The following is a 27,728-nucleotide window of genomic DNA, read 5'->3' on the forward strand; positions in this document are numbered from 1 at the left end:
ACAGTAACTCATTATCCTCTCAGTTTCCCATCATTGCTCTCCATTCTCCAGAGCAGCTGAGCTGGTTTGATTGGAGCATTTTATATCATGAAGTAGTGATAATTTGAAGTGTATTTGAATTGTCTGTGATCACATATAGAATAGATTGGTCCTACACGTCCACAGGCTTCTTACATGTAGTTATTACTTGGACCAAATAATAAGCAGGAGCTTCAAACAAGAGACCAACATGGTTTGTTTAAGAAGAAATGATGTGTTGCGCCTTGAAGTAGTGAAGTAGGAGAACAATATGCTGTTGTGTGGAAAAATAATGAGAGCTCGTTTTTGTTTTATTTATATGTCAAAGAAATTATTCAAAACGGTATTCAGAATTCTTCTTAGTCTGTTTTTAATGCAGATTTCTAAGTGAAGTTAAATTGAATATTTCATAAGGACGTCTCTTTTAAGACTCTTTTAATTCACAGTTTCCGCTGTCATGAACAGTGGATCATCAGACAGTTTTCATTTCAGGCTGAGAACTTAGCTGACCTCTCAGCCTGTCCAAAGCAGAGCAAATTCTGGCTGTGTTGTGGCCCAGGGAATGGCTTGTTGCCCTCCATGTCCTCGTTAGCCCTCCTACTTTGTTTTGAGCCTCATCTCTTCTGTCTCTTTGTTAGGCAACAGTCTGGAGCAATCGCAGTGGAGATTTGTGACCGCAGGAGAGTCTGGCCCTGTTGTAATCTGAAAAATAATGTGAATATGCATGATATGCCAGCTTGTTTGTCCCTTGTGCCTCTTGTTGTTGTTTTGCTGCATAAGTCACAATAATTTGGACTTTTTTGTAGAGTAAATTTAAGACCCACACAAAGAATTGTTGCGCAAAAGTGTTGAATGATTCCCTCACTTGTGCGTGTGTGTGTGTCTCAGGATCAAGGTGAATGACCAGATCGTGGAGGTGGACGGGACCAGTCTGGTGGGCGTCACCCAGAGCTTCGCCGCTTCAGTCCTCAGGAACACATCAGGAGTGGTCAGGTAAGACCTACAAACACAAAGAAAATCACAGCAAATTATCAGTCTCGTGAGCAGACATATGGAAATAATTCTGCTACTCTGGTGAGTATATCTGACTTTCTAGAAACAGGACAGACTGATACCAGTGACTCCAGTGCTATCAAAAGAATGAAATTTAATTCAGGAAATAACCAGAGCAACACGAATTGCATTAAATAGAAGTAAAGTGCTCCACCAAAAGACGAAGCTTGAACATTAGATAAGGTGAAGGCTCACTGCCAGATTAAATGTAGTTTTTACATTGCATGCACACATAAGATTTGTGTGTTTTCCCCCACTGGTGAGGATCTTTGGATTACCCCAAGCTTACAGAAACCAAAGTGTGTCAAGCAGCTATCAGCCCCAAGGACCAGACTACTGTCATACAGTATCAGACATAAGAACTCACAAACTGAGGCCTGTGGAAATGTCCTTTCAATTCAGTAGTGATCAGTGACACAGAAAAGAAATGAGGACAGTCTTCGCTTCTCACTGCCACTGCATGGTGTGATCCTGAATGCTTTTTGTCCTGCTGTCATGGTGCAAGAGATACAAAACACAGCCGCTTATGAGCTGCCATGCACGGTGAGGTTTTGTTTGGCAAGCGTCACTACCATATCTGAGATGAGGGACTGAGGGATGATGTGGGGTCCCACACAAAGTCTTGTGTGCTCGACAGTCTAGCAGTTTTTGGCAGGGGCCTGCTTAGAGCAGTGGGCAGAAGACGGCACACACACACACACACACACACACACAGAGCCTAGCAAGAACACCTTGATTTGGAAATCCAGTGTTATCCATGTTAATGTTGTGAGCCTGCCATCACTGCTTTCTGTTTTTGTGTTGTTTTTTTGCTGTTGTCTTTTTCTTTTTTGTTTTCTTTTTCTTGCTATTATTTACTGTTGCATTGTCTGTTGTGTCCTCTCCATCCTGTCTGACTCTTCTTTTTGCTCTTCCTTTCTGTCACCAACTCACATTTTTCCTTCTGCCATCATCTCATGTGCTGTTTTCATACCTCTTTATACGAAGCCTCGTATTCATCTATTCACACTTCTGTTTGGCTTCATTCATTGACCCATCCATAGACCCAATGCACATGGTGACACAGTTGTTATATTGGTGTTAAATAATCCAAGACCTCAATGCGGTTTTGAACCTCCATCATGCTATTCTGGTCGGGGACTCAGTTGTGGAAAGATAAATCTGTGTGAGGAGAGAACAGCGCCTGGGGAAAAGCTGGTGGCTGAAAAAAGACATGTCCGACAGTATCAGAACAGACAGTCGGCTGGATACGTGCTGTTTGCTGAACTAATATTGACAATGGGGGTTTTCCACATACCAGGATGTGGCACTACAGGTGAGGTGACCTTGAACAGGCTCCATCCATCATCTGTCGATCTATGTAACAAGTGTAAATAGGTTAACATGAGCAGTGCAGTCTGCCTTTTAAAGAGCTAGAATTATACTGAATTACATATAAAGATATAACACATTTTAAATTTAAATCTAGCATATGAAATATACAATACTGACTGTGACAATCTCATAGCAAGTAGTAATAGAATCACCAGACCTATTTTCACTCATCTCTCCCTCTCTGATCTATTCACTATTTCAGTCTTCCTCCATCACATCTCACCCACCCACTCAGTCCTCCTCCTCCTCCTCCTCCTCCTCCTCCTCCTCGGTAAATCCTTTCTCCCTCTCTGTCTGATCACCAGAGGTTTTGTGGCCAACTGTCCTATATTTTCCATTTTAGCTATATTTAACCCTGACTTCCAGCAGGAAAACATCCAGGTTTTAACCAGAGGTCCCCCCCAAACCCCCTGACAATATAAAACACAGCGTTTTACAACCACATTGTAACATAATATGAAAAGCAGAAATGATCACTTATGAAGTGGCAGTTGTTAGTTTCAGACATAATTTTATTCCAACATGGTTTAATGCATCCTTACTAGCTGTTAATGCACTCAGACTAATTGTGTGAGTTGCATTGACATAATTATCTTAAATGCCAGGCTGACACAAGTTTAATTCTGTTTTTACAAAATTGGCTTTTTGACCCCATACTCTTCTCACAAATGAGCATTAAACACAGCTGCCAGAAATGGCTGCAACGTAAGCTGTTGGGCCAACTCGGACCAAATTCAGTTATGTGCACCAAAAGTGTTTTTCTCACTCACTGGCTTACATTGATTCATTACAGAAAGGATTCCTATATAGACGGACCTTCTGGTTAAAGAATGAAATCCTTTTAGTTTAGACCAGAAACACAAGTCTCACTCCAGGATAGGTCTCGCTCTGAAGTCTCTGAAGAGGTGACTTACAGCAGCTGTCTCATCATCTAGATTGTGGAAATCAGCTAAATATTCATATTAACCTCCAAACTCCAAGCTCCTCTCACCAACTCTGGCTCATCTTTCCACTGTTGTCTTGCTGCAACAACTCACTTCCTGTGAGATTACAGTGCAAGACTTGTCCTTGAGTGAGACTCTGTCTGCGCCACAGACAGGGAAGTCAGAAGACTAATGTAGGAATATAGAATGACACCATCTTCTGTCCTTTAACTAAGTCTGTTATGATGCACCACATCAACCTCCTACAGGAAAAAAAGAGGAAATCTTACATGACATTAAGCCAAGACTCTGGTGTTTGGTTACTCTTAAAATATAATAGATAGCACATCTCCGCCATGGTTGACCAGACATATTGCCACCTAATGGACAAGCTTTCCTTTTCTCTCATCACACAGAAATTAGTGTCCCTTCAAGTTCCTGCACCACACTCTGTATTGAACGTTGTCTGTACAGATTAGAGTAAATAACATCAGAAGTGAAGGTTTCTGCAGTTGAACTGAGGAAGCGCTGTGGGTGGTAGCCCCAGACCAGGGAGCGGCAGAGAGGAACTAAGATAGATTCCCCATGCGTGACAAGAAAGGCTGTTTCCAGGTCAGCTGCTTCTCAGTGCTCCCCGCTGTCCAAAGGCTTCTTACAGTGCAGTACTTAGCTTAACCGGGGCCTTCTCTCCTGTCTTATTTTTTTTTTTTTTACTTTTTCTTCTGCCCTTCAGTTGTTCCTTCACATGTAGATCAAATCCTCCTCTCTGCTGGAGCGTAAGGCCTTTTCCACATCGCCTTTAGAAATATATGAAAGAGCTCTCGGGAACTGAATTCACTTGATTAGGTCCTATCTCGAAGCCACTCTCTGCCTCCCTCTCTGTCTGTCTCCCTGTCTCACTCTGCTACACTTATTTGCACTCATACAGTATATAGGGACATGCTCACATACTCCCACACAGTCATAGAGCCCTTGCTGAGATGGAGATTTCTTGGAATAGGTCTGAGAGGTTCTCATACATAATATCTTGGTTTTATCTGAAACATGGGACATATAAACTACTTCTTGCCTCTTCTTTTAAATGTATGATCAGATAAACTATATGCTTCTGAATTTAAGATGATAATCTCATTATACACAAATGTACAAACACAAAACTTGCAGGGAAGCCTGTTATATTTGGGAAGAAAAGATGTATTCATTTTGTTTACATTTTCATGTGATATGTGTTGTAGGTAAGTCCCACGTGTAACTACAGTAGTTAGCAGCCGTCAAGCTTTTTATTCCGTTTAGTTCCACAGTAGGCTGACTGGCCGAGCTGACTGCCTTTTCACATTATTATGTGTGTCCTGTGTCCCGGCCCTGCCCTGATCCGTCAGCAGATCTCACTGTCATTGCTATGTGGCTGTGGGGCCTGGCTGCTGTCACACACTGAGAGCTGTGGTCATTTCACCGTACAAATGCACATGTGCTATCAGCTAATCTGAGCAGAAATTTAGTAAATTATGTTCATGAATTCTTTTCTTTTACTTGAAAGTGTCATCTGTCACATTTGTAAACATCTATGCGTCTTTGTAAGATGCATAGTTACCATAAACAACATGGTGGAGCAGCATTTATCCATAAACCATATGAGACCATAAACTCTTCCGCTTCCTATTGCAAACTTTTGATGCAAAAACAGATTTTCTGAAGAAATAAATGTAAATAAATAAATGTGAAAGTCAAACTGATGATGCATGGTGTAAAAAGTTTGTAATGATGATTTTAACAACTATACTTACAGCATATTGATTCATGTAATCAAAAAGCATTTTTTCTTTTATATTTTTCTTTTCTTTTCTTTTCTTATTATATTCTTTTATTTGTTTGACTTTGTGTTGCCAGGACAGTGTATAACAGTGTTTGTTGCTGCAGGTTCGTGATTGGTCGAGAGCGTCCGGGCCAGCAGAGCGAAGTGGCCACGCTCATCCAGCAGACCCTGGAGCAGGAGAGGAGACAGAGGGAGCTTCTGGAGCAGCAGTACGCCCACTACGATGCTGACGATGACGAGGTAAATGACCCCACACGACCCACTGCCTCTGTACATGATGCTGTCGTTAAAATATTACCAATGTGTTAGAAGGGGGAGATGCCACCCTCTTAATGAGAGCAGCATATCTTATATTAATAAGGCTAATTATATCTGCATTCGTTTGAAGTTCATTTGCTGTCAGTATACACCCTTTTTTACGCATGACACTGAATCGGAAAGATGAGGCTTCGAGTTGTCACTTAAATGTAAATCATCCCCTCTCATGGCAGTTGACTTCAGGTTTTAGCTTATTAACTCCATAAAACTGACTGACAGTAGTGCTTTGATGCAGGCGTACAAAACACTCCCTCTCACAAGAACACACACACACACACACACAGGAGCTGCAGTCCTAGAAAGCATCACTCAGCGTTTCCCCCCTGTGATTCTGCTGCTTACTCAGTGTGCTTAATCCACCAGACACTGAGCCCATGGCCCTGCAACTCCTGCTATCCGTGCATGTAGACACACTGTATATACACATGAAACACTGTAGTAACTTAAATCACTTAAAGACACACAGGAGCAGCTGCACTCATGCGTAGATTTACATGCAGACACTCAGTCAGGCATCTCTCCCTGCGACCTCTTCATCAGTGTTGTTTGAAGTCTTTTATTTTCTGGTGGATGATGCATTCAGGGGCCTTCATGCATAAGAAACTCCTCACCAGAGGACAGAGGCTGATCCCAGCACTCCAATAATCACGGCGCCATACACATCTAACACCGTCGGCTCTTATCAAAGCTCCTATAGACACTTGAGGCTCGAATTAGGCTGCAAGAAACTTCCCTCCCACCGTTTTCTTCCTGCCGTCTGTCTTTATTTCGCCTCTAGGGTATGTAATGAAAATCGAAATAAAATTAGGAAAACAACTTGAAATTTTTTTATTCGAATGAACACCCACAGATTCCCAGAAGGACACATAAACCCAAGTGGTGAATCTATTGAAGTTGTTAATCTATACGTAGATTACAACCTGCTGTAAAAACACTCACACAAAATCTGCCACATTCGAGCACCAAACCACCCAGAACTCCTTACACAACTGCTGATAGGATAAACAGTTACAAAACCATTACAAAGATCCATGTGGCAATAATGGGAGTTCATCAATATTAATATCTCTCTAAATATTAAAACCAGTTCTCACCGGGTGGGCAGGGAGGGAGGGAGGGAAGTTATTTCTCACTCTGTGTGCTGTCAGTGTCGATGTGTCAGACAGAGCTTTATTGGTGCCAAGGGTCCTGTCCCAAGAGGAAGGGATGCTCTTTCAGTTAGCAATAGCCATCACACACACACACACACGCACACTCACATGTCAGTCCATTTGTGTTTTTGATTATATGCAATCTAACTCACACGCAGGCCCATCTGTCAGCAGTTAAATGTGAACATGGAAATAGCATGCAGACACACACACACACACACACACACACACACACACACACAAAATATGTGAGTCTAACTATTCCAATGTCCATTTGCTACTTTTTTTATGTTTTATGTGATTGTAAATTTAAATTAGTTGTTTGTTTGTTTTTTAACTGTAATATGCCAACAGCAACATGTCAGCACACAGATTAATTATCTTGAAGCATGGTTTTTGGCTGCTGTGACGAATATATTTCATTTAATTTTTCAGGCTCTTCTTTACTGTTTAGCCACAAGTCAGATAGGTCAGAGCTTTCAGAAAAAGTTGAGTTTCCCCATCGCAATGAGTTTATTGACTTCAATTTTAAAATAGAACCTCGAGTAACCAAATAACAACAATCAGTCCTATAACTATAACGCTATTCAAACACAAACGTGTTAAGTCACAGCTATACACATGCACTCTTCCTTCTTCCACTCTTTCCTCTGGTGAGTGACAGTCATTATGCCAACATCACAGTCTTATTAGAAAGTCATAGTGCAGATCATCACATGCTGAGTACCCTCTAAACAACAAGATTTCTCCTTAAATTTTCCCTTCCTGTGCCGATTGTTCATGCATGGTGGGAGGTGATGCATTTATCATATGCAGATTGGTGTTTGACTGTTCTCCCATATGTTCAATGGGTAACGCCACCTTCAGTAATGGGGCCCTAATGTAGAATGCTGGTACCATGGGAACAAGCAAGCCTATTATGGAAATGGGACTCTGTGTTGGCCATGCATACAAACAAATCAGGTCTGAGTACTGTTGTCTGGGTGGGAGATAGATGGAGGGAATGGCAGGGATATAGGCCAAGATGATGAGAGAGGAGATGAGACTGGGTGTGTGCCTGTGCATGCATACTACAGTACATGCGTGTGACAGATGTCAACAGAAAGATACAAAACAATGGAGTTAAAATCAAACAAAGAAGACAGAGAGAAAGACAAAGTAATGTGGTACCAAGGCAGCAGTGACAGAAAGAGCGGAAGTGCATGATAAATATTGAATTATGAATATAGATCATAAAATTATGCTAACAATCTAGATGATAAAATGTTATAGATGGAAAACATTCAGCTCAGACTGACTGATAGAAAGAAGGAACGTTAGATAAGAGATAGATAGATAGGATGGGTTAGTTGTGTGAGACAAGAGATGTTTTCAGAGTAGGAAATATCCAGCTCTGTTGGTCACCAGCCAAACAGTGAATCAGCCCATCCATTTAGAGCTGATGCCTAATGGCCAATGCCAACATTCATTATACAGTATTTTGAAAATCGGAAAGAAGAAAAACTGCCTTTATGCCATGCAGCATAATGGCCTGCATTAATGTCATACCACAAAATGTTCAATGTTTCACTCCCGGACTGAAGCTGTCAGTCCAGGATTTAATCCTGTTAACACTGAGAATTAGCTTCATTAGTCGCTTCATAATGTCACTACTTTCTGTAACCTCCAAAGCTTGAGGCGAGATGGTGAATAATGTTTAAAAATAAAAAGTGACATTCAGATTTGACTGGTATAACTTCTGGCTTTTTATTTAATAGAAATGACGCTCATGGCTGACCAGGCTGTCTGAACATTTTATTTTTGTGGGTTAACGTAAACCTTATGAAACTTGTGGCATTAAAATAGTATTGCTTATGCAAAATAGAAAATGAACAAAATGACAAACTGATGCTGCACTTGGGAAGAATGAACTGATGTTTCACTTCAGTATTTTATATTTCCATTTCCATACAAGTAGATGTGTATGCCGTGCTCTTCGTCTGCAGGAAAGTTGACTGTGTGACAGACTTTGCTTTTCCTCTCACAGCAGACAGGAGAGTACGCCACAGATGAGGAGGAGGCGGGGACGACGGTGGCAGGCGGGGAGAAGAGCATCGAAGTGTTTGACTTGCCAGAGACTGAGGACATCCTGTCTCCCTCAGAGTTAGATGCCACTAAACTCTACCAGAAGTTCAGAGAGGTAAACTCTACAATATAGACCACATTTTGTCACTGCTTTTCACAAATACATTTAAAAGTATAAATGAGCAACTGGAGCCACAAAAAAAGACAATCTAATTAAAACAACAAAAGATGCCAGCACAATGGAGTCTAGCACCACTGCATTACATGGCTGAGCTCTATTCTTTTGTCAAGATCTAAGATCCGCTTACCCTCCTTAATTCCTAATCTGGATGATTAGAGGTGTGAAAGTAAACGCGATGTAAGACCTTTTCTCATTTCATGTCTAATTACCCATGTTTGCTTAAAACCCACAGATGAATAGAAAGAGCTTTAAAACTGCATTTGAAGTGATCTGGATCCTGATCTTGGCAGCTCTTCATACAAGCGGCCTCTGAGAATAGAAACTCCTTTCTGGTGAACTTTTGCTACCATAGCCAACAATGAAAACCACAGCTCGAAAATGTGAGATGAAATCACCGGCTGTTAACTCATTTATTCTCTCCAGCCTGCCGAGAAGCTGGTGGTATTGATTGAACACTCCAGCACAGTTTTTGGCACCATAACACTTGGGCCTTTCTATAGACTGCCACAATAGCTCTATGACACGTTTAACAAATGTCTTCAGCTGCACTGCAGGCACCGCTGGGGATACTGAGTAAAACTATAATGTAATCCCTGCTCACGGACTGTGTACGTTTGTTCCATTTCCTCTGGGTCTTGACCTCTCTCTCCCACAGTGTCGCTTTTACCTTTTTTTTTGTTTAAAGTGCTCTCCATCCCCCCCTCTTCTTCTGTATCTCTCTTTACACATCCAAGGAAAGAAGACAGCCAATGAAAATGTTCTTGTAGTTCAACACCAAACACATTTACTTTTTGACACGTCAACGTGGACGCAGAACTGACTGATTTACCCCACACACACACACACACACATACATGTGTTTAAAAACTGTTTTGCGTGTTTTAATGTGTGTCTTAACACAGTTCTCACATATCCTTATATACATTGAACAACAGTGTTTGCTTCCTGTAATCACTCCTGCTGTTTATACTGGACATTAAGAGATGCCCTTGCTGTCAGTATACGAGGAACAAAATCCACAGTCCTCATCCTGTGCAGAAAGTTTCCAGAGTTTCCTTGAACTGAATATGAGACTTTTGTTTTCTGTTTCTTTGCTGTATTGCTCCCGAGTGCTCAGGAGACTGTACCTTTAGAAGTTACCTACTTTGTTTGTCAAACTCAGACGGTTGAGACCTCGTTAAGGTAGTTTTGCACAGATGAGAACTGTGGATTTGGTCCCCTCACTCCTTATGTTGGAGATGAATTAGGAGGGGAACAGGAAGAATAATGACAAGTAAAAACTGTTGTACATCATGTTCATATGGGCTTTTGGTTTAGGACAGATTTTTAAATTTATGAATCTGTCCTTTGATATGAAAAAAGAAAATTAGGCTTTAAAAGGTAAAAGAACGGTTACTGTTACACTCCATACTCTCCCATAGCTCCCAGCTTCACTCCTTCCCTTTTTCTCTGTTCCTGCCTCACTTACTAGTGCTCTCATTTGCTCCCATTTCCACATCTCTTGTTCCATATCCAGTTCTTTCTCCCCATCTCCATTTTTTATGTCTGCTCTGTCATTATCTTCCTCTCTGTGTCTGCCTCGAAATGACTGCTCATCTCGACTTGCATCCAGAGCCCCTTTGCTTCTCTCTTTTTTCTCTTTCTCTCCATCTTCATCCATCTAGCATGTTACACTTCAGGGAAATCTACAAGTCATCTTCTCTTAGTTTTGAATAGTTTTGGGCAAAAAGTAAAACAAAAAACTTTCATAAACAGTTTATTCTTATTGGTAAAATGTGTGAATTTTTAGATTCAACACTCCGTTAAATGACTTTTTAAAACTATCTATTTATCTCTCGTCTTTCCGTGCCTCTCCTTTGAGAGTGTGTGTCAGCGCTGGAGCTGGGAGTCTGTCAGGGGACGACAGGGTCGACTGCCTCCGTCCGTCACACTGTACCGTCAGCACAGAGAGCTTGCGCAGCCATGCATTTGATTATCTGACCGCCCTCTCTTTTCTCTCCTGTCTTCTCTGTTCTGCGCCTCTGCTCGCAACAGCTCCAGATCAAACACACAGTGACCGAGGCCGAGATCCAGAAGCTCAAAAACAAGGTAAGGAATGAACTGCTTGTGAGAACAAATGGCAGAAGTTTGTCAGAGTTCAAACTGTTTGTAAGTGGATGTGGGCCTAGTGTCAGGACAACAGGGGAGCAGGGGTTCACGTGTGGTTGGCAAGTCTGACCGACTGATAAGACTGTTGCTGTTAAGGAATCTGTTTCCAAAAAATTACCAACAAATGTCCTGTTTCAGATCAGTTAAGCGTCTTGCATGAGGCTTCAGTAGGCGTTTCACTTGTACCTAATTTTTTTTTTCTGTAAATAGTCTGTAGTAGTTTTCCTGTTTGTTAGTGAAGTAAGAAAGTGAGAACACCAGGTTGAAATTCTTTTTCTGTATGTGCATTTGATTGTATGTTTACCTATATAGAGACCTGAAGCATATAATTTATATCCTCTGTCAAATGTTAATGGCCTACTTTGATAAAATTACAGGTTAATGTGCTCTGATATGATTAAATCGGGAGTAAGAATATTTTCACCATGCTTCAGTTTTGAAAAACTGGGTTTATTTTGTTCTCAAAGAGATGAATGTCTTATGGTATATTTCCATGAAGTCACAGAAATACTCCTGGTAAAGCTTTGGTGTGAGGAACAAACTATACAGTGTAACCTTAAAGCTGGTCTTTGCCCTTTCTAGTTGGCGTCGGTGGAGAGGGAGAAGCAGCGCTGGGAAAAGGAAAAGAGCCAACTGAAGGCCAGCATTGAAGAGAACAAGGAGAGGATGTTGAAGCTGGAGAGCTACTGGATCGAAGCGCAGACCCTCTGCCACACGGTCAACGAACATCTGAAGGAGGCCCAGGCGCAGTACCAGGCTCTGGAGAAGAAGTACAACAAAGCCAAGAAACTCATCAAAGACTTCCAGCAGAAGTGAGCGAACCTGTGATGTATGCAACTGTAGCGTGTTTCAGATTATTCTGAGATGAGATGAGATGCCACCATGAGAGTCTTATGTGTTGCCGTTAGCCTGTTAAGTTCAATGTTAGCCACCACAGGCAGGACATGTACAGTATGTCATGTGTGTCAGAGGGGGATCGTACAACCTGGTGTGTCTGACATGAACAGCCTCTTTCATATCCTCTTTAACCTGTTTTGATCTCAACTCTGCTGATGCTTCTTTTATGTGTCTTGTTTTTTTTTTTTTGTTTAGTTCCACTTCAGATCAGACCCGTGTGTTGCTTTGGCTGTCATAGTGTGATGCATCCAGAAAACTTGCCTTTTTTCACCAACTCTGTCCCCTTGACTTGCTGCGAGAGGCGCTTGACAGTTCGAAATGAAATATCATTTACATGTCTAGTATAGTGAGTAGTCTTGAGCCATTTCTTTAGTGAGGTTGTTCCATCAATCCTGCCATTAAACATACACTTTAATTAATAATTTTAGATTCCTTTATTATTCTTTTTACAGCCTCACTTGCTTCAGTGAGCAGAAGAAACAGTATCCACTGCATTTCCATCTCTTTTTATTGCCACAGTCTTATCCCATTTCAGCAGTCAGAGCTGAGTTTCCATTTGAATGCAGCACAGCCCTCCTGCTTTTCGGCATGATGATCTCTTTGGTCAGTCCCATCACAACCTCTCCTGCTCAGCTCCAGTCTGACTGCCTCTAATTGGCTCTGGCCCTGCAGGCCAAATGGGAGCAAACTGATGAAACGAACTCTCCGTGCTGATCTGTAGCAGAGGACTGAGCTGCAGAGGAGAGACAGCAAGCCCACAGACCAAGGGCAAAGCACGAATGAGAAAACAGCTGAATTTTAGATGTAGTGGTATATGTGTGTGTGTGTGTGTGTATTCACTACAGGCAGCAGGGTCAGAGTGACAGTTAAATTGTGGAACAGCCTTAGCTCCTCTATCCCCAAAGCTGAGCGAGAGGCAAAACACACACACACACACACACACACGTGCACATATTGCAAGTGTATCTTGCTTTCCTGTGTTAACACGCACCTACGCGACCCATTACAATCTCCCCTCCCTCTCGTCTCTCCAGAGAGGTGGAGTTTATCCAGAAGGAGGATGCAGAGAGGAGGCGGCTGGAGGAGGCTGAGAAAGCTCACCTGGCTGAGATCCAGGGACTGCAAGTCAGGGTAAACCGGATGTTTTTAAGTCTACTCTGTCTGTTTCTCGTCTCCATCTTTGTCTGTGTTCCAGTTGTTCTGCCTGCATCTGCAAATTTCAGCACATTGACCTCCAAAGACAGCAGAAAGCCCTGAAGTGAAAAATAAACTAACGAACACTGCTGTTCTTCTCTGTGCTTAATAATCGAGATAGTTGGATTTTATATGTCTGTGTGTGTATGTGCATCTGAAATATCACAGAGAAAGGTTTGGTCCTCACTGGACAATGAAAGCACTTTTACTTTGAGGGTCCTGTGGTCGGTTCTCTATTGATTTTCTGCTTTTCCAGTTTTGAAGCATGACAGTTGTGTTGTTTTTTGCTCAAGTCTCAGGCTGTGCCCCACAGTTGAATGGGCAGTGAACCCCAGTGTCCTCTACTATTATTCTGCACACTGAGCATTCATTCTCCTGCTGCACTGCATTGTTAAGGGCCAATGGTGAAGTGCGGACCAAACAAGAGTGGTGGGAAAACAGTATAGTCTGGAGTGTAAGCCAATAGCAAAGCAGAATGGTTATGCACTAACAAAACTGACACACAGAATCAAATGTGCGCCTTTTCAGCTGTTTCTAAATAGAATCAAAAGATGAGTTATGTGCTCTTCGTCATGTAGGCCACTTATTTTAGTGCTTTTTGACAGGTGGATGCCTACGGCTGATTAACATTGATTGGTTCCTGTCCCTCTACAGATTGCAGCATTAGAGTCCGAGCTAATGCAGCTGATGAAGCAGAACGGCATCCAGGTCAACAACAACAACAGCAACAGTGCTGAGAGACTGAGCACTCAGCAGCACAGCCCTAAGAGGGCTGCAGCACAAGCCAGAGGTGTGTTTGTGAGCAGGACGGTCTGTCATTCAATGGAACACTTGTGCACTTTCAGAAAAAGCTGAAGCTTTGATATCTCTCATACCTGTACGGTAAATGTGAAGTTGGATCCAGCAGAATGACTGGCTCTCGCTTCATATTGAAAGGACAGAAACGATAGTCGTGGTTTTACTTTTTCCAGCTATCAGCAAGAAGGCGAATAAGCACATTTCTGCAAAAGTTGACTAGTTATTTAATGCTTAATGAATGCATTGAAGCTTAGTTAAGAGCCTCATCTTTATGTCTAACATATGGTCTAAAATAAACTTTCCCTACTGCATATATTGTTTAAATAAAGTATCAACTAAGTCCATAAATATTTTTTTGTTCTTCAAATGAAAACGCCTGGATTTCTTAGCCACACATCCTCCTCCCCTTAACCCCTCCATGCACTTTCCCTGTAACGGCCGCAAAAACAAAACAACAAACACGTAATCCCTTTTGAGCACATCTGTCTGGCTTTGTTCTCCTTGAGTCTTTTTAAGCTCTGCTGGCTTTATTTCAGTGGCTGCATCTGTCAGAACAGAGTGTGCACAGAGAGAAGTGCCATACCTGACACTGTGTGGTGCAGATGAGATAACAGAGTGATTGAATCTGCAGTCAACCGAACAACGCAGCCCGTTACGCAATATTATAAAGGGGAGTGAGAGAATGTGGGAGGGGGAGACAAAATCTGCTGAAATTATCTTTTGGATTTAAACAACTTCAATTTCTGTCTTCCTGTACACTCAGGGAATGAGAAGAAAAATGGTAATTGCCTGCCTAATTAATAGTGTTACTTCTGGGGGAAGACTTGATGTTTTAACAGAGTTGATGTATTTTTAATGTTCTTATTTAATGTGGGTGTCACCAATTGGGTTAGAATGACTTAAGTTCCTTTTAATAAGAGTGAAAGAAAACATGCACGTAATTAATGGACAAATGGCCTTGACGGAGGATTATGCAGCATAGTTTTTGCCTTGTTACAGTTGTTTTAACTTTCTTTTCTTTGTGTGCGTGCGTGCATGCATGCGTGTGTGCGTGCGTGTCTAGACTTGAGGGAGGGCTCTCCCAGCAAAAAGAAGAGCTACAGAGGAGTCGCCCGAGGCAGCATCAGCTCCACTGAGGGAGAGGTTTGTGTTAGAACAGATGCACGCACACACACACACACACATACACACACCTGCTCGTCTTTCTTTTTTTCAGTCACCCACAGACTTCTTATTTAGCAACATCTGTTAAAATGTCAACCAGATGTGACGTGGACAGATGTGATTTTTGATAAAACAAGCACCATCATCATTCTCTTTAAACTTTTCTCACATTTACTATGTCTTTAATTTCACCGCAGGGTGTTTGATTAGTGTGTGTGTGAGTGTTTGTGTGTGAGCATCAGCCTGTTTGTGTGTCTTTAACCCCTGTCCATTCCACTTTATTCCTTTAATGATTTAATTGCTGTGTGTTGCTCTGCGGCACTAATTGAGTCTGTCACAACTTATTGTCTCTCCCAGTGAGATAATAACAGCCAGTATGTTTCTGGATGAAAGGCTCTCGTCTGCCTAATGCTGTCACTTAACTCGGCTAGAGCAGGAATGAGTTCAGATAGGATAAACAACTCAAGAAAGTGGATCAGAATTGGCAGAAACAAGGCTTCCAGGGGAAAAGGGGCGAGGCATTAGAAACGGTGAAAGTATGTCGAGTGACTTCTTTCAGATTAGTCTTGCAGCACTGGCTTTTCAGAGAGTTTTCCTTTGATTGCACTTTATTCTTGCTGTTTTTTTCTTTGACTACTTCTGAGGCTTTCTATCATTTTCTCTCTCTCCTGTCATTCCCTTCTCCATTTGCCTCATCTTTCCCTCTCTTTTTGTCCTTCTATGTCTGTCTTCAGGCCTCAGAGGGACACGGCAGTCCAGCTCACAGTCGCTGTGGTTCGATTCGTAGTGTGGCCTCTTGTGATGGAGGAACTGCGGTCCTCAGGGCCCCAATCAGTGCAGAAAGTTCCCCCAGGCGAACACTGCACCCGCCGTCCACCGCAGGAGCCCTCCAGGACGGTTAGTCCACCTGCACCCTCACTGTATCCCATACCAAACATCTCTGGTTTTGCCAAACAAGCTCATAAAGTGAATAGTCGTAATGTCAGTGTGGGGTGTTTGTCGTCACAGGTTCCTCTCACAGTCTGGAGGAACGCAGACAAGCTCTGGACCCTGGGTAAGTCCAGGTCCAATGACATATTTGTGTTTTGAGTTGTGCACATACCAGCTGTACCATGTCAACAATGCATTGCTGATGGTTAAATGTAGTTGGAAAAATGAATGAATTAATTTATTAAATTAATTAGTTTTTTGTGATTATTTGCTCCCCTATATAGCATTTATAAACATATTCAGTTTATTCTCTCCACAGTTGTTGTAGAAAGTATCAGGATTGGCCACTTTATAAGATGGTTAATACATGTTTCCTCATGTAAAGTGTTATCGTTGCATCTGAATGAGTCCATGTCCATGAACTGTTTATGAAGGTGTGGTGCAGTAATTGTCACCAATGACCTAATTTTGATTTAATTTCCACCTCCCTCCCGTTTCTCTCTCTCTCAGCTCCATAGAGCCGTCAGCAGAGGACACTGCAGAGAAACTTGGAGCCAAGGTACATCAGGTTTGGCAACTGTGCATCAGGCGAATAATGATTCAGTTTACATATACTTTACAGTTAGGACAATGAAGGACACCATGTTTTGCTCTCTATAATGTTATATGTAAGTCCAGTCAGAGCAGGCCAGAGCTGCAGTATATAGTGATACTTGCATACTGTTAGTTTTTACCTTTTCTCATGGCATGATGTATTGTGTTATTTCTGTCGCACAGACTTCCCTTACATGGCCTCACTTCTTCTCATACTCATATTACTTGGTATTGTATTCTTTTGTGTTTTCTTCGATTATACCTCAATCCACTGAAATGAAAAAAATGAGTTGCTACTCTAAGAGGTAACACAGTTGGGGAATTACTGCAATCATGGAAATGCATAATTGCATTTTTAATTGCGAGAAAATCAATTAGTAGACCTTCATAATCCAAAATATTTCTCATAATCTTAACTATGTCTTCAGCGACTCTGAAAAAAATGTGCATTTGAGCAACCATGTGATCTGTCCTTAAGTGTTAAATTTTGATTTTGTGGAAAAATCTGTTCCCAAGCCTGCAAATCAGTTTGTTTCATAATACACTGTGATTGTCAGTTGCATGTCATACCCGTCCCATTCAATAAGGTTAAAGCTATTAACATGGGCATTTGTTGCAGTGTAGGAATTTGCATGAAAACTTTCTAATCCTGCGTAGTATCAGATGTGGTTACCGCAGGGCTGGAAATAAGATTATTTTTTGATTCTGCACTCTCTCCGAGGGCATCCTCTCAGCACAAGTTCAGAAGATAAATCACTGCACAATGTCTGTGCATGAATAGTTATGTGCAGCTTTTAAGTAAGGAATCGACCCAGGAAGCTGAAAGTGTGCACCTGTAAGGCTAGTCTCTGTTTTACCTCAGACAGCACCGGGATTCAAAGAATCCAGCTTCCAGCTACAGTATTCAGCTAAATGTAAGACAAAGCTCTACTCTTGTAGCTCAAAATCTTATAAAAATGTAATCTTGGACACTCAGTGAATCTCTTTTACACAAAGGACCAATGCCAATACTGAGATACCAAGAAAGGAGGTATAACACATGCTCTGTAAAAACTACAGCTCTGTATATTAGTGAAAAGGTGATATTTTGACCTTCATCTGATATTTCTCAGCACCAGCTTGTCTCTGAATGTTTGAGTACAGATCCTGTACCTTAATGTAATTCCATCAGTGAGGGAGAGAGATTTTTCAAGTTGGCTAACATCCAGCTATGTTGTTTAGCCGCTGATCACATTCACAGTTTGTACTATAGTTGAATATCTAAAAATGAGTGATGTGCACCACCGTGCCTTCTCCCAGCCCATCAAACATCTTAAATATGTTAGTCTAATGTACTTTTTACTGACTGTCAGATATTAAGAAGAAGCTCATCAGTCATTCTGGTTCCTGCTCAGAGGACCTTGATTCACTCACTTCTCATTAAGTCCTCTTTTTAATAAATAGAAGTAGTGAAGCACTCCATCCAATCAACTAAACTCCTCCTCAGAGCCAGTCGGCTCTCAACACCAGTCTTACAAGAGTGTTGTCGATTTCTCAGGGACCCATCCTGAACGATGATCTGAGTGCCAGCAGCAGCAGCTCGGTGGAGATCAGCGGGCTGCTGAGTGAAGCCAAGATGTCGGGTCACTCACAGACCCTGGCGCTCTCCTCAGATGAGGTAAGAGGATGATGGTTAGCAAGATGAAATGATGAAGAATTGAAACAAATATTTGAGAACGATCTCACCGCATTAAAAATTCACTCCTGTATTAAAATACAAGCGTTTTTGAATGACCTTCAACAAAGTAACTGACACCAAACTTGAATAAAAATAAACAAAAGAATAACAGACAAATACCAAAAAATAAACTTTGGTCCCACAGTGCACCTTATTATCCTTTTTTTAAATTTGCATCAGCGCCCCAATTGATTATCTTTATGTATATGTTGGTAGCTTCTCTCACTTTCCTCTAGCACAAAACAAACAGCTAAAAATCAGCTAAAAATCAGTAGGCTCATTGTATTCAAATGCTGGTCTAGGCTTGAAGCCAAGTTGCCCCCCCTTAACAAGACAGTCATCTTGTTTTGTTTTCAATGCTGCCACGTTCAGAGTCTGGATATGATAGATGATGAGGTGAGACTGAGGCTGCAAGCCTCTGGAGGCTTGTGTTTTACTGCATGCATGTCTTTGTGCCCATTCAGTATAAGCCATTTGTCAGTGTCTCGTTCGTACACATCATTCATGGTGTTTTTTTCAGAGTAATATGTGTTGCTACAGAAAATAGTTGTCACTTGGGAAATGTCTGGAATGCATTTTTGCTTTAATCTGAACTCATTAAGCCTTCATCAACCATTATCATTCAGTGTTCTGCAGAAGATAAACTTTTGGTGTACAAATAAATACTGCATGTCAGAGATAAAAAGTTCTGCGTCCTAACTGCTTCTTTCACTCTGTCCCCATATGTCTCACTACCTGTTGTATGTTTCCAGATCCTAGATGAGGGACAGCTTTCGAAGCAGTATCAGTGGCAGAACCGCTGCATCACAGAGTGGACCTCCCAGCAAGTTGCCCGCTGGCTCATGGGCCTCAACTTAGAACAATATGTACCAGAATTCACTGCCCAAAACATAGATGGAGAACAGCTGCTACAGCTGGAGAGCCCTGAGCTCAAGGTAAGTTAAAGGAACATTTCACCCAAAAATGAAAAGCCAGTCATCACCCACCCACGCTGATGTGAGATGGAAAGTCAGGTGAAGTTTCTCGAGCTCCACAGCAAAACAGTATTACTGCATTCTCCTGAACAAATGAAGAAGCCGTGGTTTTGGTTAAAATAAAAAAAGGAGAGAGAGAGAGAAAAAAAACAATGTGACAAAACACTAAAGTATGCACACACTGTGAGTTCTCATTGGTTTTGTCTAGCAGAGCAGGTGTGCACATTCAAGCTTTGAAAAAAACAAAGTTAAGAAATCCTTTCAATAATGTGTGTTTATGTTACATGTTTATTTAAAAGAAATATTGGCTTATAAATATAAAACAGATTTTTTTTAAACTCTGAATTGTCAATCATTTATTTCAGACCCTTGGAGTTACTTCTTCCCAGGACCGTGCCCTGATCAAGAAGAAGATCAAAGACCTTAAAATTCTGACGGAGAAAGCCAAGAAGCACCGGGAGAAAGTGGAGAAACAGCGCGAGAAGCTACGGAAGAGAGAGTTGGAGCAGCAGCATAAAGAAGCATGCAAAGAAAGCGAGTGAAGTGCATTGTTGGATCCTGCTTTACTGTAGCACCACCCCAAGTAGCATCTCAAGGAACAGAACCTCAGTAGGCCCCACAAATGAACCCTGGGGGATGCCTGCTCAGTAGTTCAATAGTTCTCAATGGTGGAGCTACACATCCAGCTGTCGGAGATTGTTGACTGACATTTTCAACCAAGCAAATTAAACCAAAATCAGCAGTTTAATGATAGGATGTTGACCCATTCGTTTGCCTCATTTTACACCCATCCTGTGTTTTTAGCCATTTAAGAATTCTATTTATTTTGCTGTTTATTGCTGTAAATCGGGTTTATTTATTCATATATAGATTAAGTCTGTGAAAAGTACACCTCATCCTCATCCCATATCATCTTCAGAGCCGTCTGTGTAACTCAACACAGCCCCTTTAGACGTACGACCACGTACATGTACAGTTATGAATACTGATACAACTATGTCTGACGTGCCATTTTCATAGACTTGTGTATATCCTGTCCAGATACGCAGTGGAATCGCACTGTTGCTTTGACGAACCACATACAGGTCAGGCCTGTGTGGTGGATTATAGGAGGCAGTGTTCATCTCCCTCCACTGGGTGTCACCATGCTGCTTACTTTTCACTACTGAAAAAGGCAACACTGGAACTGAAGTGGGAACCAAGTTTCAAGGGGAAAAGCAAACTCTCAGTACTTGCAAGAACACTGGAAGTGCAAACACTGTAAATTTAACCTCCATACTGGCTTGTCCAATGCTCCTTACAGTATACATATTCATGTGACTGATGACAAGGAAATACTGTATTCGCTGGACTGGTTCTAATGGAAACTTCAGGTACAATGTAATCATGAAATTTGTAACTTACCAAACCCGTACCACAAAAACAAACAAAAATAGTTAAAACGAAACTTCCTGCTTATATGCATAATGTTGCTTTGACTTTGCTTGTAACCTGCTTTTGACCTCTTTTTATATTCTCTCTCAATAACAAACTAATACCCCGCCGCTGCCTTTAGAAATTCTAGAGTAGTAGAATTTTTCTGAACTCTACCCTCTTCTGTGTGAGTGTCGAAACACATACAGTAGGCTAAACATTTCTGATTGTTATATTTTTTTTTTCTTTCACAAAAAAAAAAAAAAAATGCGGTTCAAAGTTCACCATGCAAATTACTTTGGAATAATATTTAGGAATTTTGCCATATAGAAGGATGGACACAGCGAGTCCAGAAATTGTCTTAAAGATCATCGTACCTGATACTACTGATGCTACACTGGAAATTGCACCTGATATTTGCAATATAGTTTTGATTATCTTATAAAAACCAGTTCAGTAATACTTAAAATATTTTGATTTACCTGTTAGATTAAAACATATATATATACATATACATATATATATATCTTTGAAATTATTTTGACATATGTATTTTATGCAGTTCTTGTTTAGGATCATGAAGCTCACTGAGAGACATGTTCCCTGTGTTACTTCTGTATCATTCCCGAGAATCATTCTGTAGGTTTACATGAAATCCAGAGACGGCAGTGTCACCGTGATAGAAATGAAGGCAGCTTAGTTCATGATCCCCTTTCATGTTAAGGGCTCTGCCTGGTGCACTGTTAACAGCTCAAGAACAAGAAGAATAGTAGGAGATACACATACCTCCAAGCAATGCCACAGTAAGGTATCACTAATCTGTTAATGTTATTGTTTATTTATTTCTGTATTTAATGAAGCAACTGACTGCTGTTTCTGATAACTTATACAAAATAAGAGTATTATTAACACCTAATAATAATTTATCCTGAATCATATGATTACTTCCTGTTGCCAAAACATAATTAAAAAAGTGATTTTAGATTCAAATGGTTGTCAAATGAAGGATTAACGAAAACGCAGTAATACTCTCCCATCGTGCTTGTGATTTTCCTCTAAAACAACCATAGTGCTGCTCCAACAAACTGCTCATGATGTGTTCTTATGAAATATTTTGTAACACTTGAACCCCCCGCCCCCCTTAAGTCAGTCAGCTGACTGCACTCTTTTCTATGTACAGTAAAAACACTGAGAGCAATACGCTGTAAGTCCTAAAGAAGCCTTGTTTTCTATTGTGTCAGTGTGTGTGCACAGTTTTTCTGAGGAGGCTAAAAGGTCAAACCTGATGCCAAAATGTGATTCTGGATTTTTTCTATGTGCTTGCCTGGCATGATGAGACCCTGGTGCTCCTGGTGGGCGAAAATCACAGTTTGTCTGTAAGGGTTTGTCTTTGGTGTAAAGAGCAAAAGATAATCTCCACAAACTGCTAGCTATGCTTTCACTCTTTTAAAAAGCTGTGCTTATTCTCCTCCTTTTTTCATTACCTTGCTCTCTTTTTCGCATTCTGAAAAGTTTGAAAGGGCAGCTACCTGTCACACTGAATAAAATGTGCAGTCACTGTCCATGGCTTGCTTTTCTTGTTTTCTTTCACCACTTGTCTGAATTTCTGGGTCACATACAGCCAGGTAGTGTGCAAAATGTATGTAATGACTAGTTGTGATTGTTCTTTTTTTTTGTTCCACTTGATTGAGTTTCTCATGGTAAACTTGAAATATTCTTAAAAATCCAATAAATCTAGATTTGATTCAGTCATATGTTGATAGAATGATAGAACAGAACAGAAGAGAACAAACTGCTTTCTCTCTGAAATGTGTCATCTTCATGCCAAGTTCACATGGCCTGCGATTTTTACCATGTGACCGTCAACTACATGATGCCCATCTCCTAGTGGACGTCTGAGCGTACTGGTTGGCCTACAGTCAGCTGTAGCTCCGCAGTCCCTCCCTCTCTCCTTTCTATTTATATTCAGTCTAATCACTCCAGGGCCATTTTTACCATCTGACTCCTGCCACCTGTCACTTACACCCCTTTTCTTGTACTTCATTTCCGTCTTCCTTCCTCGCACACCTCCCATATCTCATGGCTGGGCCTATGGAGGCCTTTCAGTGTGGGTATGGTTGACACTTTCATTATCACCATTTGGGCATTTATTTCCAATCTTTTCCATGCTGTGTGGAGAACGTTGGTGCCTGAGCTGGCTGTTTTGGCAGTGCCACATCAGGAGCGAGGCCTTTCTTTTAGGGAGTTCATGGAAGAGCTGAGCCCCAGACAACTGGCTGTGAAACAGCTGAAGCAACAGTTCCTGGAGGCCCTGCAGACCAACAATGCTCAGGAGGTCATGCAGATTCTGCACACTGGGAAACTAGACATTGACTCTGTGCTCGAGGTGGAAGACCCCAGCATGGTACTGGCCTCATACAAACAAGGTGAGAAGAAAGAGACTGATCCACATTTCACCAGCAGCAATACTGATACACTGTATGTTGGTCAAGCATTTAGGTCAAGAAAGATGAATTAACAATTATTACTTGACTCCATGAGGTTGATATGTTTTCACAAAGCATTTATGAATAGGGTGATAGGAATAGGAGGAAAAACAGAATGTAAACACCTCCTGAATGTCGTAGTTGGGGGATTAGTTCAGTAGTTTATCCACTAGGTGGTGCTGAATCCAAACAGATTCTGAAGAGGGACATGACAGAAACACTGTCAACTCCAGTTGGAGACAGTAACGTACATACAGTACTCAGGCTATTGGTGAATAACCATACTACAATACAAGAACAAAGCCATTATATAAATCTACTGTGAGTCCAAAATGATAATAGCATATTTGATGTCTACTCTTAAAGCATTGTTTATAAAGTCTGTAAAAAGAAAAATATTCTTACTTTTACAAAATATTCATTGACATGACATGATTTTGTTTTAGATCTGGGCCTTGCCCATTTCAAACCACTAAGAGAAAGCATGGAGAAAGCAGCACTAGCAAAAAACCTATCATGAAATAATCAAAAGTGTTCTAAATTTTTCAGGAAAATATGTTCTTGTGATGGGCACCTGACTAAGGTTTAGAGGACCTTTAAACTCTTTTGGCTGTCTTATTTGCAACAGGTTATTGGCTCCCAGGCTACAAACTGGAGAAGTCCTGGGCAATGGGCATCCATGTATGTGTGATGTACAATGCACTGGAAACAGCGCTGGTGCTCCTTCAGGAAGGTGCAGCTGTCAACCAGATGCCAAATGGGAAGACGCCCCTGCACGTGGCCTGCGAGGTCTCCAACAGTGACTTTGTTGCCTTGCTTTTGGCTCATGGGGCAAAGGTCAACAGCCTGTCACTGAGCGGACACACACCACTGCACTACTGCATCACCAGCGAGTCTGTGGACTGTGCCAAGCAACTCATCATCAAAGGTCAGGAGTGAAGAATGAATCGTGAGATGGATTAATTAGTAGAAAGATGAAAGTCCAAATACATGCAGTTTAACAAAACATTCAAAACAACATAATTACCAGTCTTTTCCTCACAAAGGTGCAAAAGTCAATGTGCCCAGCCGCAACAGTAATGAAGACACACCTTTACACACAGCTGCCAGATTCGGTGTCCCAGAGCTATTGGCTCTCTACTTGACCCACGGAGCATCTGTGGATGCAGTTAATTCCCTTCAGGAGACACCCCTGATGAGTGCGGCCTTCTGGGCTTTTGACCCTAAAGAGCAAACCTACAGCCAGGACCACCACATTGTCTGTCGCCTCCTGCTGGACCATCAGGCAGGTGAGTTTTTGTACAAGTGACTTATTTACTTAAATTACCCTTCTTGTGAGGAGGCTTTAGGGTTTTTTATGTAAGTTATGTAACATATGTAACTAGATCTGAACCTCCAAGACGAGGACTATAAAACAGCTCTTCACAAGGCGGCCTGGAACTGCGATCACGTCCTGATGCAGATGCTGCTGGAGGCTGGAGCAGATGCACGAGCCATGGACATCAATGGCTGTGCCCCCATTCAGTATCTCCTCAAAGTGACTGATGTCAGGCCCATGGCCATACCTGAGCTGTGCTTTCAGGTGCTGCTCAACCACAACGCAGCACGGATCTACCCACCACAGTTCCACAAGGTACACTATCTATGCAAATCATATATAGATGGCAAAGGTAATTGCAGAATTCTTGTGCAGTACAGTGCCACATACTGTGTTGTTTTGCCCAGGTGTTGCAGTCCTGCCACGACTACCCCAGTGTAGTAGAAATCATGGTCAACTCTTATGAACGATTAAAGCCCACAAAGAAGTGGAAAGCAGCAATTCCTGATGACTGCTACAAGGTAGTAGAGAGAGTGGAGGAACACACACACCAGTGTTGGAGAGGTGCTGACCCCAATGAAAGCACAGGTGTGAAGTCTCACACCCATGACAGCCATCTTCAGGATATGTTATCTCAACACCCTGAAGTTGGCTGTCATGTTGAAACATTGGTGATAAATGAAAGCATTTTTTTTTCATTGTGGCTCCGACGTGTGTGTGACCAGCTTCATTCATGGCTGCTATAAGATCTAGTGTTCGTGGGTAGTATGAAGTGTGTGTTCAGTGTGCTGTGGAATCAGGTAAGTAGTCAAGAGTGTCACTACTATCTTTGTTGAAGCACAGACTAGACAGTGATCTTATATAATATGACGCACTACTCAACAGTATACAGGACTTCAGTTTTTAGTCACAGAGCAGTTTTAAATTCATACAATTCACATATTCAGTACATTGCACACTTTTCCTCCTGATTACATTTTCAGGCTCACACAAATGTTTCTTGCTTTAATGCTTGCATATATAAGGAAGTTAAAAGCAGCTCAACCTTAATCATACACACATACACACATGAATACAACAGTAATCAACATTATGTATAATAGTAAAACACTGACATGGACCATTTTACGGCACAATGAGTACTTTTGATACAAGATACAACTTAGAATCATGCATGAAAATACAGTGCATATGAATGGGAAAAAAAGACTTTCCCAATCTTCACTTCAGTTTAACTCAGTTTATACTACAATGTTTATTCTGCTTTTCTTTGCTTCCACAGCGACATAAAGACTTCTACGATTCTTTGTTTGCTGTGTGCACCAACACTCCTCGCAGCCTGCTCCACCTGACCAGATGTGCCATCAGATTCAGTCTGGGTGGGTTCTGTCACACAGGTGTAGCACAGCTGCCCTTGCCACCTCTCATGAAGAAATATCTATTACTGGATCCCAAGGGAATATTATACTGATGAAGGGACTTTTGTTTATAAAATTCAATGGCTGTACGGGACAGTATTCTTAATATCTCACTTGCCACCTGATGATTTTAAAGGAGACACACGCTGCTTGTCTGCAGACCATGCAGAGTGAAAGTGCTGCTAACTGGAGTTAGCGCTAACATGTATGCCTTTTATTTTATTTTTTCCATGCACTCTCAGAGGTTTTTGCATGGAATATATGAAATACCTCCCTGAATTGAAACCCTAATCACACAATTACTATGAAACTGAATTATGAAGGTGGTTCGAGGCTGGACTTAACAAAGGACACCATCCAACTAAATTCAAAGTATAAAACCACTGACTGTTCAACCATAAATATGCAGAGGTTTGAGGGACAGGTGACAGGTTTACAGAATATATTTTGGTTTTGGTCTTTTTGGAACCACCCTCCCATCCCATAAAACCACTCTTTCTGTAATCCTGGTATTATTTATATCTTCCACATTCTACAGGGGCCCTATTTGTCTTTTTGAAAATGGCATGAGTGTCACTAAGTGTCATTTGTCTTTTTTTCCAGTGTTGCCTCATACTTGAGAGGATCCAAATTCACCTGGCAGTCTGCGTTAATGTTCACTCTCAAGCTCATGCTCTCATAATACTCCACTATCTGCAAAACAAACACTTGACAAAACCCTCCACAACAAGTGCTTACTTTTCCAGTGGATTGCACATGCAGTCATGCCTAAACCAATATTTGTTAGCCAGAAATACATGCCGAAAAACAAGTGGAGGAGGAAGATCTAATAATAACAGTACCGCTGATTATTTTCCTCATTAACTAATTAAATGTTAGCTTTGTCAGCATTCTGAAAATACTGTCACAATTATCCACAGGCTAAAGTGACACCTTCATAACATTTCCTTTGTTCAACCAATAGTACAATCCTAAAAAATACTATGTTATTCTCTTAATATTAAAATAATTCAAAAGAAAAACTGCATATGTTCACATTTGAATGCACAAGCTGTCAGATAATTGCAGTGGAGTAAAACAAAATATTACATTGCCCTTATTCACATTTATGGTGTGAGCATCACAGTCTGTGTTATCCACAGTTATTAAGTCTAAATGAACATGTCCATGTACTGACACTGAGGCTGTAGCCTGAGGATAACAGTGTATTTGCTGAAGAGGAGAATTGGGAGAACATGAAGATTAAGGCAGCTCAGCTCTCAATAATTAAGCCAAAAGAACATGAAGGTCTGCATTGTTCCAAATGGTGTGTCCTATGCTTTCATGCGTCAGAATTAAATGCCACTCAGCTCAGTGACATTATCATCTTACAATGGCTGTTCGTGCACTGTGATCTTTATGAACCTTATGGCAGTCCATTGGGTATACATATAAATAGACAAGTCTATGCTAAACTAGGCTGGCTGACTACCAATTCTATATCTTAATCCATTAAGTATTTGTTATGCATACACTGTATAGACAAAAGTACTGGGCCACCTGACCTTCACACCAACAGGGACTTTAATGACATCACATTCTAAATACGCAGACAGCTCTGCAGCTATAACAGCTTCCACGCTTCTGGGAAGGTTTTTCACAAGATTTTGTTTCTGTGGGAGTGTTTGATGGGGCTGAGGTAAGGGCTCTGTGTGGGCCAGTCAAGTTCTTCCTCACCAAACTTATCCAACCATGTCTTTATGGACTTTGCTTTGTGCACCGGGGCACAGAAAAGGGCCTTCC

The 27,728-nt window shown here is 41.3% G+C and overlaps 2 protein-coding genes across 10 annotated transcripts in view; both read left to right on the plus strand.

Moving 5' to 3' along the window:
- The window catches only part of ppp1r9a (protein phosphatase 1, regulatory subunit 9A), a 44,265-nt gene extending 23,282 nt beyond the window's left edge, over positions 1-20,983 (plus strand). For 3 of the 9 annotated variants that reach the window (XM_046416736.1, XM_046416735.1, XM_046416737.1), the window contains exons 5-20: positions 907-1,011; positions 5,286-5,421; positions 8,677-8,829; positions 10,930-10,983; positions 11,626-11,855; positions 12,975-13,071; positions 13,789-13,924; positions 14,996-15,075; positions 15,831-15,993; positions 16,105-16,150; positions 16,537-16,585; positions 16,804-16,848; positions 18,158-18,277; positions 18,710-18,733; positions 19,090-19,272; positions 19,677-20,983. In XM_046416736.1, the coding sequence (XP_046272692.1) occupies positions 907-1,011; positions 5,286-5,421; positions 8,677-8,829; positions 10,930-10,983; positions 11,626-11,855; positions 12,975-13,071; positions 13,789-13,924; positions 14,996-15,075; positions 15,831-15,993; positions 16,105-16,150; positions 16,537-16,585; positions 16,804-16,848; positions 18,158-18,277; positions 18,710-18,733; positions 19,090-19,272; positions 19,677-19,853 (1,798 nt within the window). In that variant the 3' untranslated portion in view covers positions 19,854-20,983. The other 6 variants (XM_046416738.1, XM_046416744.1, XM_046416741.1 and 3 more) reach the window with 6 other exon arrangements.
- Positions 20,975-26,968, plus strand: asb4 (ankyrin repeat and SOCS box containing 4). The gene is made up of 6 exons (XM_046416809.1): positions 20,975-23,150; positions 23,839-24,138; positions 24,257-24,499; positions 24,596-24,843; positions 24,936-25,049; positions 25,811-26,968. Exons 1-6 carry the CDS (start codon positions 22,838-22,840, stop codon positions 25,997-25,999), a joined length of 1,407 nt encoding a protein of 468 aa, XP_046272765.1. The 5' UTR covers positions 20,975-22,837; the 3' UTR covers positions 26,000-26,968.
- The last annotated feature ends 760 nt before the right edge of the window (positions 26,969-27,728 follow it).

Source organism: Scatophagus argus, chromosome 17 (genome assembly GCF_020382885.2).
Source record: "Scatophagus argus isolate fScaArg1 chromosome 17, fScaArg1.pri, whole genome shotgun sequence".
Lineage (NCBI taxonomy): Eukaryota > Metazoa > Chordata > Actinopteri > Scatophagidae > Scatophagus > Scatophagus argus.